This window comes from Chroicocephalus ridibundus, chromosome Z (assembly GCF_963924245.1).
Source record: "Chroicocephalus ridibundus chromosome Z, bChrRid1.1, whole genome shotgun sequence".
Lineage (NCBI taxonomy): Eukaryota > Metazoa > Chordata > Aves > Charadriiformes > Laridae > Chroicocephalus > Chroicocephalus ridibundus.
The window spans coordinates 37,066,144-37,082,657 of record NC_086316.1 but is presented as its reverse complement, the minus strand read 5'-3'; the positions used below and the strand labels follow the sequence as shown (position 1 = coordinate 37,082,657).

Here is a 16,514-nt window from a genome sequence, read left to right as displayed (position 1 = left end):
AGTCAACTGATATTGAAAGTACTTATCCAGGAAAAGGCTATACCACACTTACAGTTGCGGGGTGAAGACTCCATATATCACTGGTTCCTTCAAAGTTGGAGACTTGAGAATAAAAACATCATTGATAATATTGAAAATTAAATTCTTATCAGGGATGGTACAAATCAATCTGGCCTTGAGAAAGGAAGTCCATTTTTTCTGCAAGGTCCTTAATCCTCCTTGGTCTCTCTTTTGATATTAAAAAAAATAAAAAGGTATTTGTCAGGAGAATTAGTATCATGCTATAATAACTGCTATAGAGCATGAAATTACTGAGCTCTGCTCTTTTCTAACGTTTGACCTATAGCAACATCAACAAATGTTAACACATTCACAAACAGAAAAGTAAGGAAGCCACAGAAAAATTAGTTGATTCAACAAAAATAATGCAGAATGGTTTCTATCAACACATAGAGGTAGGACGAGACATGAGACCTATAAAAGAACCATACTTCAGCAACACTTGAAAAATTGAGATGAGCAACGTACCCTTAGAAAAAAACCTGCTTATTAGAACAAGTGAAATAAGCATGGAAGCATTATACTGTACCTTAAGAGAAATAAGTAACATTGCGTTTATTCTGTGACATCTAAACTGCGATTTAAGTTCTAATGTTGCAATATGCAATTAAACTTGCCTGATATTAATAATTTCATTAGAAGAAATGCAGCAGTGGGTTAATCCTGCAAGAAGATACCACTTTTATTAAGGATTTGCAATACCAAGGCTTAAAGAAGCCAAGGTATATTGACTACAAATGTTTCAAAATATTTGATACTTGAGCTGTAGCTCTGGTACTTCTCTTTAAAAAGCAGAACATCATCACTTCCCACTCATTATCCAATGCTGTTATGCAAAGTACTAATGGAAATCTGCAAAATGTATGAACGCAGTAAGTATAAATGCTTATAGATTTGCAACCTGTCATTGATTCCTGTTTCAAACAAACAGCAGCAATAAAGCTCTTCTATTCCATCATATTCCCTTTTCAAGTGTACACAAGCTGTCAGTGGGAAGAGGGCCATAACAATAAACCCAATGTAAAGCTGCCTCCAGCTGTTTGTTTAATGGTAATCCCAAGGGCAGTGACTTGTTATTGATGTTTTGACTTCCATGTTTAAATATATAACAGTAAAATCAAAATAAAACATTTCAGCTTCATCAAAATGAAGTGGCTAGATAAATTTCCTGTTGGAAAAAAATCCCAAGGAAATTGATACATTCCACTGGAAAAGGTTTTGTTAAATCAACATTTTCTACTGGAAAAAAACTCTTTCATCAGCAAGATTTTTAACAAACACTCCTAAGTACATACTTGAATCAGCCTAACAAATTGAGGTTTAAACACAGCAAGTGTGACAGAATCAGGCTGCTGGTGACTGTTTTCCTTGAGGCTCTGGCAGCTCTAAGAGCTTCACGGAAGTCCCATCTGCTACATCACAGTCAAGAGCTATTCTGCTGCGGACACAGCTACAGTTTTGTTTGCATACAGCTACTTAAAAGTAATTTGACAAACACCCTATCCTCTCAGCTCCAACCAAAGTCTTCCCAGGGAGCTGTACTTAGAGTTGTTTACAAAAAAATACAAATGAATGCCAGGGGAGACACTTTTTCTGTTGCTGGGTTTTGTGGTGGATGGTTTTTTCCCCCGGGGTGAGCAGAACCCTCAGATGTACTGAAATTTCACCACTGTACAAAATTAAATCAAGTATTTGTTCCCAAAGCAACAATTCGGCTTTCTCAGTTCTGAAGAACTGACTGAAATTGCTGATTTACTAAGATTCAGTAAGTTCAACCACTTCCATTTAATTGGCAAAAAGTCCACAATAATAAATGCTTTTTAACACACACACACACAGTTCTAGTTGAACTAGTAAAAGTAAATTGAACTATGTCCCACCTTGCACACTCTAGCTATTCTTGGAATCATCAATTTTCCAACAAATTCGTACTCCACAGACACCTCAGTGAAAAAGAAGTATATCTTGTCATCTTCTCCATCAGTGCTGTTTTGATCTGCTCTTATCACATCAGCAAAAACAAAATTGGGCTCTACAGATAGAAAGAGAATAGTTTTATATTATATGTGAGACTAGTAACTTGATTCCCTCAAAGACCCTCTAGGAGCCCCCTTTAGCCCAAACCTCACACTGCACTTACCCTCTCCTGTCACTGACCTACCTATAGAGTCTGCTGTTCATAATAAGAATAGCATTTCTTAAAAAATAGAAATAGAGAAAAACCAAACCCACAAACCCTTCATGAAAGTACTAAGGTACCTGAGAGGTCTCTGTGGTCTAATATATCATTACTTCAATATTCTTCAGTCCACATGGAAGTGTGGTTTTCTAATGGGCCTGGAGAGTTACCCTCCCTTGCCTGCCTCTACTCGATTTCAGCTTAGACACCAAAAATGACATTACAAGATGTATTACAAAATGCAGTATCCTGTACTTTTTGGACGGAATGCATCTTTTGGATTATGTTAACTTCATTATTTTTGTCCTTTTTGGCAGAAAGCCACTAACCTCTAAGCATTCACAAAACTTAGTGAATTTTGAAATTCAGGAACTGAAATCATCAGGAACCATGATCAGCTCAATTTGAAAACCTGCTAGAGACTGAAACTACTCTTCCTTAGTGTATCATAACTATGCTGCATTATTGCAATGATGAACAAGTAGATATAAAATAAACTGTAGCCCTTTAATGTCAAGTCAAAGCCTGTATATCTTGAAGCTGTTTTCATTGTCAATGCTGATAAAAATCCTTAGAACACGAGGGCACACACTCACAGGTCAGTGTATGCCAGTATAACAAAATCCATTCTTTATGAGATATTAGACAACTATCCCTTATTCCAGGTAAGACACTTAAACTCTTTATCTGTGGAGAGGAAGGAAAAACAATTTGGTTGGGCCAGTTCTCATGCCCGCTTACCGTTAAGCCAAGGTATTGCATACTCTGTTCTCAGAGGGCTCTGATGAGAGTGCCGTGAAATGATAGGTTCACTTCCCAAGAAATTGTAAGAAGTCCCAGAATAAAGCTCCTCATCTTTAACACAAAACCAAATATTTTAGACTGTCTTATGCACTGGATACCAAAAAGGGTACGTAAATATTTTGGGAGACTATGTAAGCTTAAACTTCTCACAACAAAAGGTAAACAAGGAGTTCTTCTAAATCGCCCCAGACATGTCTTCTATGTTTACATTTCTGCTGACCATTCTCAAGACTAACATTTCCACACTGGGGTTTACTATTGCTCTAACACAAGCAGCTGGAAAAAGTCAGCATTGTTTTTGTGGTACTTCAACACTTAACATGCAAACTTACAGTTTATGTACAAACATCCAAATTTACTTAAGAAATGCCACGGAATTTTTGGAAGTAATTATTTCCCTCTCTTTCTATACCACCATTATTCAACCTCAACTTTTAATAATTTGGTCAACAATGCAGGGAATGTGTTCTTTTCTTCCTCATTTTCAGTTTCATGTTACTTTGAGCTTCTCAGGGTACACCAGGGTACTGCCATGAACTCTGGTTTCACCAAATCAAGGTTCAGTAGTGTCTAATCATGCAATAATATACTTGAAACAAACATCTCACTTCACTACTCTGTCTTATGGATATGTCTTCAGGACAGCTAAAAAAATATACTTGTTAGGTTTACTGGCATCACAGTAATTGTTACTACAAAGGCACTCAAAGTACATTTAGACTACCTGAACTAAATATGTTAAACACCTGAAAACATAGTTTAAAAATTAGTATTTTAAAAGTTGTTTCCAAAACAACCTAGAGTTTTTTAAGTTCTCCTTTTAAGAAACACACTAAGGTTGACTACATAAGTAATTTAATGTCTATCTAGATATGACAGTAAAGATTAAAAAATATGAACACAATCCACCATTTTGATATTGAGAGACTGGAGAATGACAGCAGAAAAGAACAATTTTAATACATAATAATGATGAATACAAAGTCTGAACTTACCAACCATAACAGATGTGTAGCTTTGAGCAGGATCAAATGGACATCTGCCCTTACCATCTTCATTTTTACCTCCAAGTTCAAATGAAATTAAATTCTGCAAAAAATTAAGTTGAAAACTGCAAAACAACTGTTTGCACTTTTTCTTTCAGCCACTTGACTCGTGCAAAGGTAACTGAAAAATGATCACTAAATAATAGACTATACTATTAACTTTCAGCATCAAAGGCATTTTTTGGTAAGATTGGTAAGATTATAAAAGGCATATGCATTTTCAGAAAATCTTATCGAGTCCAGCAGACAGAGAAGAAATGTGATCGTACAATTCGTGAGGGTGCGACCAGAAAAGAATAGAAGACAAGAAGTTAAATCCAGACAGAGCTCAAGAAAGAGCACACAAACCAGACAGCAGGAAAGGCAGAGAAGTTAACTGACATATGGAAATAGCTGGCTATTACTGAATTAGGCTGCACAAAAATGGAGTTTTTAAAATCAAGAACGCTTTCTGAAGTAAATTTAGCAATTTTCAAGATCATGTTAAATTTGTGAGATAGGGCACAATCCAACTGAATTTTAAAAAGCAACAGAGCACTTAGGCTACTACTTTATAAATCCCTCAAAAACAGAGGGAATGAAGATCAGGAAGATGATGGAGAACTGTAGCCACAGTACCGGGGAAGTGATCAGTTACACTGCATAATGAAGATATTGGAGGCTAGGGGTAATGACTTCTGGCAATGTTCCAGAGGTGACGGCAGGCAGACTTGCAGGCAGGGGAGACCAAAAAGAACAAACAATTACAAGATTTCTCAACTCCAGAATTGTTAAGAGCTGCAGAAAGGTGAATGATCCAAAAGTCAGCAGAAAAGAAAAAGGGGGGGGGGGGGGGAGGAGTTTTGATTTTGCGCCAAGACTTCACTCTGAAGCATTCAGCACTATGAACCTGTGGCATAGCCAGGAGCAGAGACAAGCAGAGGCAGGAATCTGAGAAACTTCAGGGAGACTTGGTAATGGCTGGAAGTTGCAAAGAAAGTAATTTCAGTTTTAGAAATTGTTTTTATGCTAATGCACAATACACAAAGAATTACAAAAGCTAAGAAAAAGTAAATCTGCAGTTAAACAAGATGAAACAATAATTCAGTAAGCACTTTGAAAAAGGAATAGTACAGTTTATTTACATACTCTATCATTACTGTGGGACAGCGTAATAAATGCTCCAAACTTTATGAACAGCACTGAAATTGCAACAGTCCTTGGAAATGGAGATTAACTCATTGTTTAAATGAGCTGCTTTTACATTACAGCTGTTATTGCATCAAAATGTATGTACATTCTTACCAGGTAATCACATGTTGGCTGAAACGCATTAGTTCCACACACATATAGAAAAGTATCGTTCAGCTGTTGCAAGACACGCACATAATTACGACACTCCGTCTGTAACAGAGGATAAGGAAAGGACCGGTCTGATAAACCATAGCTTCCACATTCCAACATAAATAAACAATTATAGTTGTGCTGGCAGCTCGTCTGTTGCTGATACTTATGCCACACCATACCAGCAAGGCTGTGTGATACAATCACCACTGGCACACCATCACCCTACAGTCTCCAGGAGCTCTGGTCCTGCAGCACCTGTTTTCCTATAGACAGTAGTGCACAGCTGCCTCATTCAGAGTATCATGATCAAGTACCATACGCTCAGCAGGGTGCATGTCAAGTTGTTCCATGAAAACAACACACTCCAAAGACATATCTGATCCACAGAAACAATTAGTTAAACATAGAATAACCTAGATGAAACAGTAAGTGATACTCAATGTTGTTTCTTGATAAAAACCTCTAATACCATTAAATTAGCTACAAAGCTTTGTTACTTGTATCTGTCCTTTTTTTTTCAGTCCTTGATATCAATTGCTGTTTCATCCAAGGGAGCTTCTTAATTCCTTTGACTCTGAAATAGTCTGCCCATTTTAGTGTAAGAAACACCAGTAGTGGCGTAATACCTTGACCTTTTTGAAACTACTGCACCATGCAAAATATCATAGCTACAACACAAGTGTGACTAATAAAAAGTTATGAGTACAATGAGGAAAAAGCATAGATGGCAGTAAGTTTGACTTGCTAAACTGGGGGCAGGGAAAAAAAGAAAAGGAAGAGAGGGTTGGAGCTTTGGCAAAGTACCTTTCTAACTAATAATCTCTGCTGGAGATTTTTAGGACTGCTGCATATTAGGACTGCTGGAGACACACATAGCATCCACTAAACTGTGTGCACATGCAAGAAATTCATATCATATTCATAGTGGCTGTACGTGACTTATCACTAGTAACCCCAACAGAACTCAGAGAACAAAAATAACTCTCTGAGTGCATCCTGAAGAGGCAGACAAGGAGGAAACATCCCTTAAATACCCGCCAGACCTCGTGCTAGGATAGCATACTGATGGTTGTCGGTAGGAGGAAAGGCACTAAGCTGAGCCAAGGGAGAGAGTCCACTCCCACCTCAAGAAGTCCCATGAATGCAGGATGTCTCTCAGCTCTGGATGCAGCACCTAGGGGTTTACAACACTTTGAACCACAGCGGCTGCAGGTTTGGGGCTGCCAATATCAAACACCTCCAAGTGTAGACTAGGACTGCTTTTTCTATTCACAGGGCTTGCAGACTTCCACTTTCAGACCTGTGCTAAAAGCCTAACCATTAGTCTTGCCCAGTAAACCCTCACTTTAAGGTATCACTAAATGAAGTGGTGCTACACAAGGGGAAAGGTACATCCACATACAGTCAACTACCTCAAGTAATCCATCTCCAAAGAAAGGCAAATTGAGCAAGCCAGCCTGCGTGTTGGCAGTTGTGAGGATTCCATGGTTCCCAGAAACACCAAGGGATCCCAGGGGCTGAGGTGCCCGCACTGCTGAGCTGGCAGGAGATCAAAATGTTCAGGTGCTGGGGAGCTGTCTGAGCAGCCACGCCAGGAAGGTGCTACCACAAGGGGCATGCCCGCCAAGTACCACAATATGGATGTATGCACTTAGCAAAACACTGGTAGAACAGCACTGGCTTAATAATAAACCCTATGCCTTAAAGCAAAGCAAACAAAGTTTTCAGTCATTTTGTAAAATCAAATGCTGGAGTGGAATTATTGCAATAACAGAACACAACAGTTGCTATCAATTACCTCCATGAAAGCAATACTGGTTTATCATTTTAATGGAAAAACTTGCAACATTAAGCACACATCAGGGTGTGTTCAGACTTTCAAACATTCAAATTATATTCACTAGCAAAATAATGAACTAAGAATATGAGATGCACCCCAGAGTCCTGAGAGAACTGGCTGATGTAGTTGCCAAGCCACTCTTCGTGATATCTGAAAAGTCGTGGCAGTCAGGTGAAGTCCCTGGGGACTGGAAAAAGGGAAACATCGCATCCAGTTTTAAAAAGGGTAGAAAGGAGGACTCTGGGAACTCCCGCCCTGTCAGCCTCACCTCTGTGCCTGGGAAGATCATGGAACAGATCCTCCTAGAAGCTATGCTAAGGCACATGGAGGACATGGAGGTGATTCGAGTCAGACAGCATGGCTTCACTAGGGGCAAGTCCTGTCTGACCAACCTGGTGGCTTTCTACAATGGACTGACTGCATCAGTGGACAAGGGAAGAGCAACGGATATCAACTATCTGGACTTCTGCAAGGCCTTTGACACCGTCCCCCACAACATCCTTCTAAGTTGGAGAGATATGGATTTGATGGGTGGACTGTTCAGTGGATAAGGAACTGGCTGGATGGTCACATCCAGAGGGCAGTGGTCAATGGTGGCTCAATGTCCAGATGGAGAGGGGTGACAAGTGGTGTCCCTCAGGGATCCATACTGGGACCGGTGCTGTGCAACATCTTGATCAATGATTTAGACAGCAGGATCAAGTGCACCCTCAGCAAGTTTGACGATGACACCAAGCTGAGTGGTGCGGCTGACAGGCCAGAGGGACAGGATGTCATCCAGAGGGACCTGGACGAGCTGGAGAGGTAGGCCCGAGCAAACCTTATGAAATTCAACAAGGCCAAGTGCAAGGTACTACACTTGGGTCGGAACAATCCTCATTATCAATACAGGCTGGGGGATGATGTGATAGAGAGCAGCCCTGAGGAAAAGGACTTGGGGGGGTACTGGTGGATGAAAAGCTGGACATGAGCCAACAATGTGCACTTGCAGCCCAGAACGCCAAACGCTTCCTGGGTGGCATCAGAAGAACCATGGCCAGCAGATCCAGAGAGGTGATTCTGCCCCTCTACTCTGCTCTCACGAGACCCCACCTGGAGTACCGTGTCCAGCTCTGTAGCCCTTAGCATAAGAAGGACATGGACCTGTTGGAGTGGGTCCAGAGGAGGACCACGAAGATGATCAGAGGGCTGGAGCACCTCTCCTATGAAGACAGGCTGAGAGAGTTGGTGTTGTTCAGCCTGGAGAAGAGAAGGCTCCAGGGAGACCTTATAGCAGCCTTCCAGTACCTGAAGGGGGCCTATAAGAAAGCTGGGGAGGGGCTGTTTGCAAGGGCATGTAGCAATAGGACGAGGGGCAATGATTTTAAACTAGAGCAGGGTAGGTTTAGATTAGACATTAGGAAGAAGTTCTTTACAATGAGGGTGGTGAGACACTGGAACAGGTTGCCCAGAGAGGTGGTGGAGGCCCCATCCCTGGAGACATTCAAGGCCAGGCTTGATGAGGCTCTGAGCAACCTGATCTAGTTGAAGATGTCCCTGCTTACTGCAGGGGGGTTGGACTAGATGACCTTTAAAGGTCCCTTCCAACCCAACACATTCTATGATTCTATGAATTTAAAAAAAAAAAGTTAAAGAATTTAGGTGATTATTTGAAAATTTTATTTCAAACAGTTGGAGACTTTCTTCTTTTAAGATCACTCCTCTTGAAGTAAAATGCAGAACATCTTTCTCAAAGTTCAATAGAAGTACATACCTGTTCTGATTTGCCCTTGACTGCACATTTAGTCCTTTTATCTTCAGTGACCTTCCAGTGTAACTAAGTGAAAAAAACAAGCAACAAAAAGGCACATTCAAAGCACTTTAATTCAATGCAAAGTCTGTAAATCTCGCACTAACGTACTAAAAAAGGCAACCCTAAGACTATGTGCAGCAAATGCCAGCCTTTCTGCAAGTAGCTTTCAAAGCTTCAAAGCCAGTCTTTCCCAGGGAGGTGACAATTCCAAATGCATGTGCCTTAAGAGGGGCTAAAAAACTGCTACTGTCTTTTGGGTTCATCATGAAGTTTCCCCTTAAATTGCTAATGAAGTCTCTATTACCATATGCATTAGGGAAATGTAACTGTAACTGGATTGAACTACTTTTCAATTCTAAGTAATTCTCAATTTCATTCACACTTCAATGAAAAAATACTTCGGGGGCAGGGGGGAAGTGGAATCAGAGAAAACTTATTGGACCAATTTACGCTATATGGAGAAGTACAGCTTTGACAGTTACATGCACTAATAAAACGAGTTTTATATGCTGGTGAAATTGCCCACCATCACCCATGAACATTTTGTTCAGATTAAAAATCATATGAGCGTCTTCCAAAACATCCTGGGTGGGTCTCCATGCCATGCCTCCTGTCAGCCTGTGCTGCTGATGGGATAAGAAGCAGGAGCCTGGGAAGGACTGGAAGCAATACAATGTTAGCAGACTTCTGCACAGGCTAATCTACTCTGAGAAGCCAGCATCAGCACATCCAGAGTACTTTTCTGAGCAAGCTGGATCAGACCTGTCTGCACCACCACTTGCTCTGCAGACAAACCTAAAGACCCAAAACAGAAGCTGAAACTGAAAGAACAGGGCCTTCATTTCATCTGAAGCACATCTGCAGCCTGCCACTCCTGAGCAAGATCCAACTTTGCTTTGGTTTCAGATTAGATTATTTTCTGATTCAGATTAACAGAAGATGGACCACTCCTGATAATAAAAGTATGTATGAGAACCACCATTAGAGATGATACCCAAATTCCCTCCAGTCCAGCACCCTGTATCCAAGAAGATATTACCAAGAAGTAATTGGGAGACTTCCAATTACTTGTTTACATCCAACTTCTCATTTCTTCCTCTCATCTGATGGCATGTTTTACTCTATAGATTCTTCCAGAAATAACACAGGAACAACCCCCACACAGAATTTTCTCTTTTAGGTACATACCACCTAAAGAACAGTGCTAGTGACATCAGGAAATTAAGTCAAATTTGGAGTATGATTTTTACATGAAGGATAATGTATTAAAATGCATACCTCATGCTGCTTTTCATCAATATTCACTGCATTTAATGCAAAGATCACTTCTCTGGCTCCTACATATAGAACATCTTTGTCTTCACTTAACAGCAAGGTTGAATAGTTTGACACTTCTGATTCATGAAAATGTATTAGCTGTACCTCTGTTGAAATGAAAGAAAAACAGCAACACATGAAGAAACGTGACCACTTAGGGTCAAGTTTGTGGGTCATTTTTCTAAGTTGTCTAACAGCTGTTGGGTATCTTGGAAACAACAAAGGTTAGTTTGGACAACCCATGTAACATGAGAAATGCCTCAGCAGCTTGGTTCAGCAGAGATAGCAGCTCCCATCACCAACATCAAAATCACTGGTCCCCCCTTTCTCATTCAATTTCAGATGCCTAAATATTTCCGTCTGTAGTGATCCCTAACACTCACGTCTTCATTTTTTTTTCTACCTGTTAATTCCCTTTTTTTCTAACCTTCCATTATACTGTCAGGTCCTTCCTCACCTTTTCCCTTCCACGTACCCACCTACTGCGGAAAATCAGGTCAGTCACTATGTCCCTTGCAACCCCCCAAAAAAATCTCACAACAAAATCCTGCACCTTGAAAGACAACACTTCAGTATATTATCATAGCAGAAAGAAGACACAGACTAAAGCTAAAAAGGAACCATTTACAGAGGGTCAATAAAGCTGATTTTGACGTGGACACCAGAGATGAAATGAACTGTACAAGACAGAAAGAAGTAACATGGGGGAAAACCAAGATGAAAAGGAAGAAGACGAGAGAAAGAGGGAGACATGGGGGAAAAGGCAGTGGAAAAAGGAAGCATGCAGACTGGAACAGAATGACTTGGAGAAAGATGACACAAAATGACTAATACAGGAATATTTTTTCTGCACGTACAACCATAATGGAAAAATGACTGAAAGCTTGGAAGGCTCTATTTTGTGCAAGAGACTACCACAAGATTAATTAAGCATGGCTTTTTAAGAAAACAACGTATTATTGCTCCTAATTCTAACACTAAAAATTGTACATTTTCAACTGTAATACTCTGGAAACATTAATTTTAAACTAGGTTCTCAAGCATGTCATTTTATAATCTTTTACTTGGCAGGAAAACTTTCCCCAAATGGACGAACCGGTTCATACAACTCCCCATGTTCATTCCTCCACTGAACTAAATTCCCTGCCCTACTCAAAGCGGCTTCACATATTTAAATGCAACAATTCGTAGCAGACGGAGACAGGGAGAAATAGCAGGAATGAAAATACTGTTTATTTTCAGTAATTTGCATATGGGTTTGCAGTGCATTACCATAATACCTTTACACAGCAACTTGCCAAATTTAAATTATACAAGATAGGAGCATCAAGAAGTCTAACTAGGAACTACAAGCCCTGTCTAGACCATTTTTTTCTGAAAAGCTGCATCAGCAGTCACTAACTTCTATATCAATAAACATGAAAAACACTTCCTACAGTTATCTCATAAGTCATCTTATTGCTCCTACATTCTTAATCTCCACCTATCTTTTCCAACACTATGACTGCTCAGTATTTAACGTCCTTATTTAAGGCTGCTTCTTCATACTGCCCATGTACTGGTTTGGTTTTGTTTGGTCACAGCACTCTTGGGTATGTAATTGTTTTTAACTAACTAGTAGTAAAGGAGGACCCAAACACAAAACCTTGTAAAACCTAAAGCACCCATGCTACATGGAGGTGCAGGGGGAGGGGAGAGTAAAGAAAAAAAAATAATAATTAATGAACAGTGGCAAATAACTACTTCATGGCCCTTGCTCCAGAGTTCAGACTCAGGCCAAATTTTTGAACAAAAACTAAAGGATTCTCTGACGCCAATGTGCCAAATTTGCTGAGTCCTGTTAATTGTATTGGGAGGTTATGAATATCTGCTGCAACTTCAAATACAGGGAAAGTAGTGTTTTGTGAAAGATTGCTTCAACTCTAGGCACCCTGTAACACTGTCAGAAGAGGGCCAAATGCGTATCTTTCCTCCACCTGGTGATTTATTTAGTGCACAGGATGGTTGAGTGTCAAAATACTTCTCAGTTTGAAAAAGCATTAAAAAAATATTATTAGCTGGAGAGGTGCATTTTGCTAGTATGTTCAATCTCAAAGTAAAAATAATTTATTAAAACAAAATACATTTACTGAGTTTTCCTGTTGAGCCAAGATTCAGCTGCAAGATCCTTCAGCTGAGAAAGCCAAATTTGGAATTCCTCCTTTAAAAGGCTATGTTTTCAGAACTGATTGAAGAATCTGAAATCAGTTAACCCAGTGCCTGAGTCACTTTCTAATATTCTGGTCCTAAGCACTTCACAAGCTGAGCAAAGCAAGCGAGACCTTACCAAACTCGTAGCAAGCACGCAAGCACATACAGCTTCAATGAGTTTCAAATCCCACAGAAACCCTGAGATTGTGGCAATGTCCCATATTAGACTACTTAAGTTTCTCCTCTTACCTCTGTGTTCCCAAGTGATCCTCGGTACTGGGCCAAATGCTACTGACGCTTCCAATAACAAATAAACCCCATAAAAAGCACATAGAGCCATCTTCAGTATCCTTGCTCTTTGGGGCTCCTTGGATAACTGCGGTAGGTAGCGTTTCTTTGGCAGAAGAAATGCAAATCCCAGGGAATATTAGAGACCAGGCATCTCAGACCTTGAGAGCAGTGCAACAGGGCAGGCTGGAACAACTGTACAAGTACGTGCTTTTCAGCAGATCTTCAAGGGAACGCACATTTTCCAGGATGCTGCATACAGAGACTGCCCACACTCTCTACAGGCTGCAGAGCTACTGAGAAGCACAACTGAGCACATTCTTCTGTTTCATTGCAGAAATAAATGATGCTGTGGAGACAGGAGGGAAGCAAGTAGAAAAGAAAGCAAACTGAGTGCTGCCAAAAGTAGCACATTGTATGCACTGATCTTGCAATACTTCTACAGCTGTCTGCATAGCTTAATTTGGATAAAGAGTACATTAATTGGTGAAAATACAATTCTTAAACACAAGCCACATATCACATGGCAAACAGGCAATAATTGAAAGCAATCATTTCAATCTAGAATGCCAAGTATAAATATTGTGAAGTCACTTATGTTTAATGCACAAAATTCAACTCTAGTTTATGTATTTTCTTGCTTTAAATAGTGAGTTGAACAAAATCCCACCTCTTTAATAATGATAAACAAAGATAACAAAAATCACTATCACTAAGTTCAGAAAGCAAAGGACATGAGAAGTGTAGCATTCATCTTAAGCATCAGTTACACAAACCTGCTGCACCTCCCATCCTTGGGATCTTTAGAACAAAAGTGTCATTTTTAGCAAAGTCTTTCATGCTACTAATGCACTCAAGGTGTAAGGCAGTAGAAAGAAATACAGCTATGGAAACAAAGAGGTAATGCACTGCATACAGAAATAAAGGGAGAAAATGCTTAAATACTGAAACTGCTAGACAGACCTATGAAAGTCATTCTGTCTCCAAGCCACCCCATTACTCCCAGGCCCAGAAAAGGCTCTGTCCTCTGCGATCAACAAAACCAGTTATTTGCTGCTTTCTACACCATCTTCCACAAGTTTCCACTGCTCTCATCTTCCCACAACCATTCATAGGTTGTCGTGGCTTGTTGTCGTGGTTCTGGCTGGATTGGCCAATCAGAATGACAGATGGCCCGCCCCACCCCCGCTCTCCTCAGAAAGGAGAGGAAGAGATAAGGAGATTTACGAGTTTAGAAAAAGAACTAAACTAATGAAAATAATAACAAATAAGAAAATAGTAAATAATAATAGAATAATAAAAATTAAAGAAAAAAGTATACAATATATACAAAACACTATCCAGCTCCCAGGATGAGGACTGCATCGCCAGCAGACACAGGGGAAGTCCCAGACTGGAGTCAGTGATGGACAGGAGCTGAATTCTGGAACTAGAGTCAGGAATGCTAAGATTGGGATCAAAGGCAGATGAACAGACAGGGTCCTCCTCAGATGTCGGCCCCTGAAGAAAAAACGAGCCACAGCCACCTTGCCCCTTTGATCCCTCAGCTTTTATACTGAGCGTGATGCATTGGGATGGAATACCCTGCTGGTCAGTTTTGGGTCACCTGTCCCGTCTGCTCCTCCCTGCAGGTGGGACCCCTCTACGCTTCTCCCCTTCCCACCCTCTAACGGGGCAAACAGCGAAGTTAGCTGACCTTGGTTGTTATAGCAATAAGTCTAAGCAAGAGCCTCTGTGCATACCGTTCCTTGGTATAATCAGGTCTTATCACTCTGAGAGGGAACAGTTTCTGAACAATATGCTGTTAATTTCAGACTTTAGTCAGTTAGAAGAAGCCCAGCTAAAATGGAAAATTACAAATCAGAAAATTGGTTCTGTTTTACCTCAAACCAGGACACTCGTTTAAATATTTACCTGAAGAAGCGAGTGATTCATCAATCACTACATCACTGCATATGGATAAATTTTGAGGGTTGTACATTTGGAGGGGTGGGGCTGTGAGAGAAGCACATTGTCCTTTGCAGGACACAATAGCAGCAGGGCACAGAAGGTGCTAGATTTACACCGTGTCATAGCCTGAGACATTAGTTGATGCTACTAAGAGACATGCCACAATCAAAGAGAACTGTCATACCTAGAGGTTATCCAGCATGAAGGAAGGGAAGGTTACAAAATCCTTAGTAGTGTTCAAGAGGAAAGGGGCAGCACTTGAGGGGAACCGAAGTAAAAAACTAAGGCAAAGCTGCAGCAAGAACACCTCTAAGGACATGTGTGATGCCAATAGCCTCTTTGGGAGGGAGGGGGTCCGCATTTAAGCAGGCAAAGGCAAGGAACCTCTGGGAAGTGCAACCAGCAGACCTGTTAACGAACACAAATGTAATGTGGCTGAGTAGAAGATAGACAAATACATTAGAAGCTTTTACACCTGCTTTACTAAATGATCACAGGCAAGGTTAAAAAAAATTAAAAATCTCTTTTATTCCTACAAATCTTTGGTCTACTAAGGAAAAACCCGCACAAAACCACAAGTTGCTCAAGATGAACCTGAACTTAAGTAATTTTTGTCTTTTTTAGTTTTGGTAAGCACTTTCCATCAGATCCAACTGTTTGTAATGGATCATAAGTCTTTTTTTTTTTAAGGCATTTTATTTTCAATTAAGCTTACTAGGCTTGTTTATCTGTCTTGCACCCTTCCCATTTATCATCATATACAAGCAATTTTCACATTTTGCTCTCCAACACATTAAAAAGTGCACACTCAGAGTTGCAAGGTATCACACAAACATATTTTGAGGCAAATAGCTTTGCAGTTAAGTATTTACAATGATTAAGTTCAAGACAGTTTAGCAATTTCATTTTAATGGAAAAACAAGGGGAAATGCAGAAGTTTGAAGAGACATCTTTAAGCCATCAATTGTACACACTGCTAATTCTTTTTTTCATGCCACCTTTTGTTACTGAAAAGACTCCACATAATAATCAATTCCCCATTAACTCTTGGGGTTTTTTTTAAACAGAGACAGCCAGAACATTATTATTCAGTACCAGTCCCAGCAATAAGCAATTATTTATGTACAATACCATACTGTAGAGATGTCTCCAGAGAAGACTTCTGAAGTTCTGTAAATTTTCTGGACTTTAAAATAGGATTAGCAAACCTATGCCCTTGTAATGGAAAATCCTGAGTCTCCCTACAGCCATGGTTATGCTCCCAGCCTAGCTCACCTACCTCAGGAAATGCAAAATGACAACAAATATGAAATAAATTACATTATCTCCTGAAGATGACAAAAGGTCTGGTTGGGTTTGTTAGTGCCTACTTTGCCATGTGGCTGGAGAACTGCTCTCAAAGCAGAAATCTGTGAGACAGACTTCAATGAACATTAACAGCCCAGTCGTGCAAGATCCACTTTGTTCTCATTCATATTACTTTAAGTAGAGATGAAAATGCACTCAAGATCTTGCCCTTTAATTCACCCTTCAATTTAAGTACTCTCCCCCCTGCTCCCTTCCCTGTGCTGAAAATTACCTGGAACAACTCCTTCACTGACATCCACTGGGAAGTCATCCATAGTCTAATATGAACCTGTTTTTATATAACACAAGGGGTAGAAGGAAAAGAAAAAAAAAAAGGAAAAAAACACCAGACAATGGCCTAATTTCCAAATTAGC

The 16,514-nt window shown here is 40.1% G+C and overlaps 1 protein-coding gene across 17 annotated transcripts in view; it reads right to left on the bottom strand.

The window, feature by feature from the left end:
* SEMA4D (semaphorin 4D) overlaps positions 1-16,514 on the bottom strand; it is a 104,000-nt gene that overhangs the window by 25,054 nt on the left and 62,432 nt on the right. For 11 of the 17 annotated variants that reach the window (XM_063321121.1, XM_063321120.1, XM_063321119.1 and 8 more), the window contains exons 2-10: positions 14,977-15,200; positions 12,804-13,191; positions 10,326-10,471; positions 9,009-9,071; positions 5,374-5,472; positions 4,039-4,132; positions 2,981-3,094; positions 1,941-2,092; positions 53-228 (exon numbers count right to left, since the gene is read on the bottom strand). In XM_063321121.1, the coding sequence (XP_063177191.1) occupies positions 53-228; positions 1,941-2,092; positions 2,981-3,094; positions 4,039-4,132; positions 5,374-5,472; positions 9,009-9,071; positions 10,326-10,471; positions 12,804-12,894 (935 nt within the window). In that variant the 5' untranslated portion in view covers positions 12,895-13,191; positions 14,977-15,200. The remainder of the gene's footprint in view (positions 1-52; positions 229-1,940; positions 2,093-2,980; positions 3,095-4,038; positions 4,133-5,373; positions 5,473-9,008; positions 9,072-10,325; positions 10,472-12,803; positions 13,192-14,976; positions 15,201-16,514) is intronic. The other 6 variants (XM_063321117.1, XM_063321118.1, XM_063321126.1 and 3 more) reach the window with 1 other exon arrangement.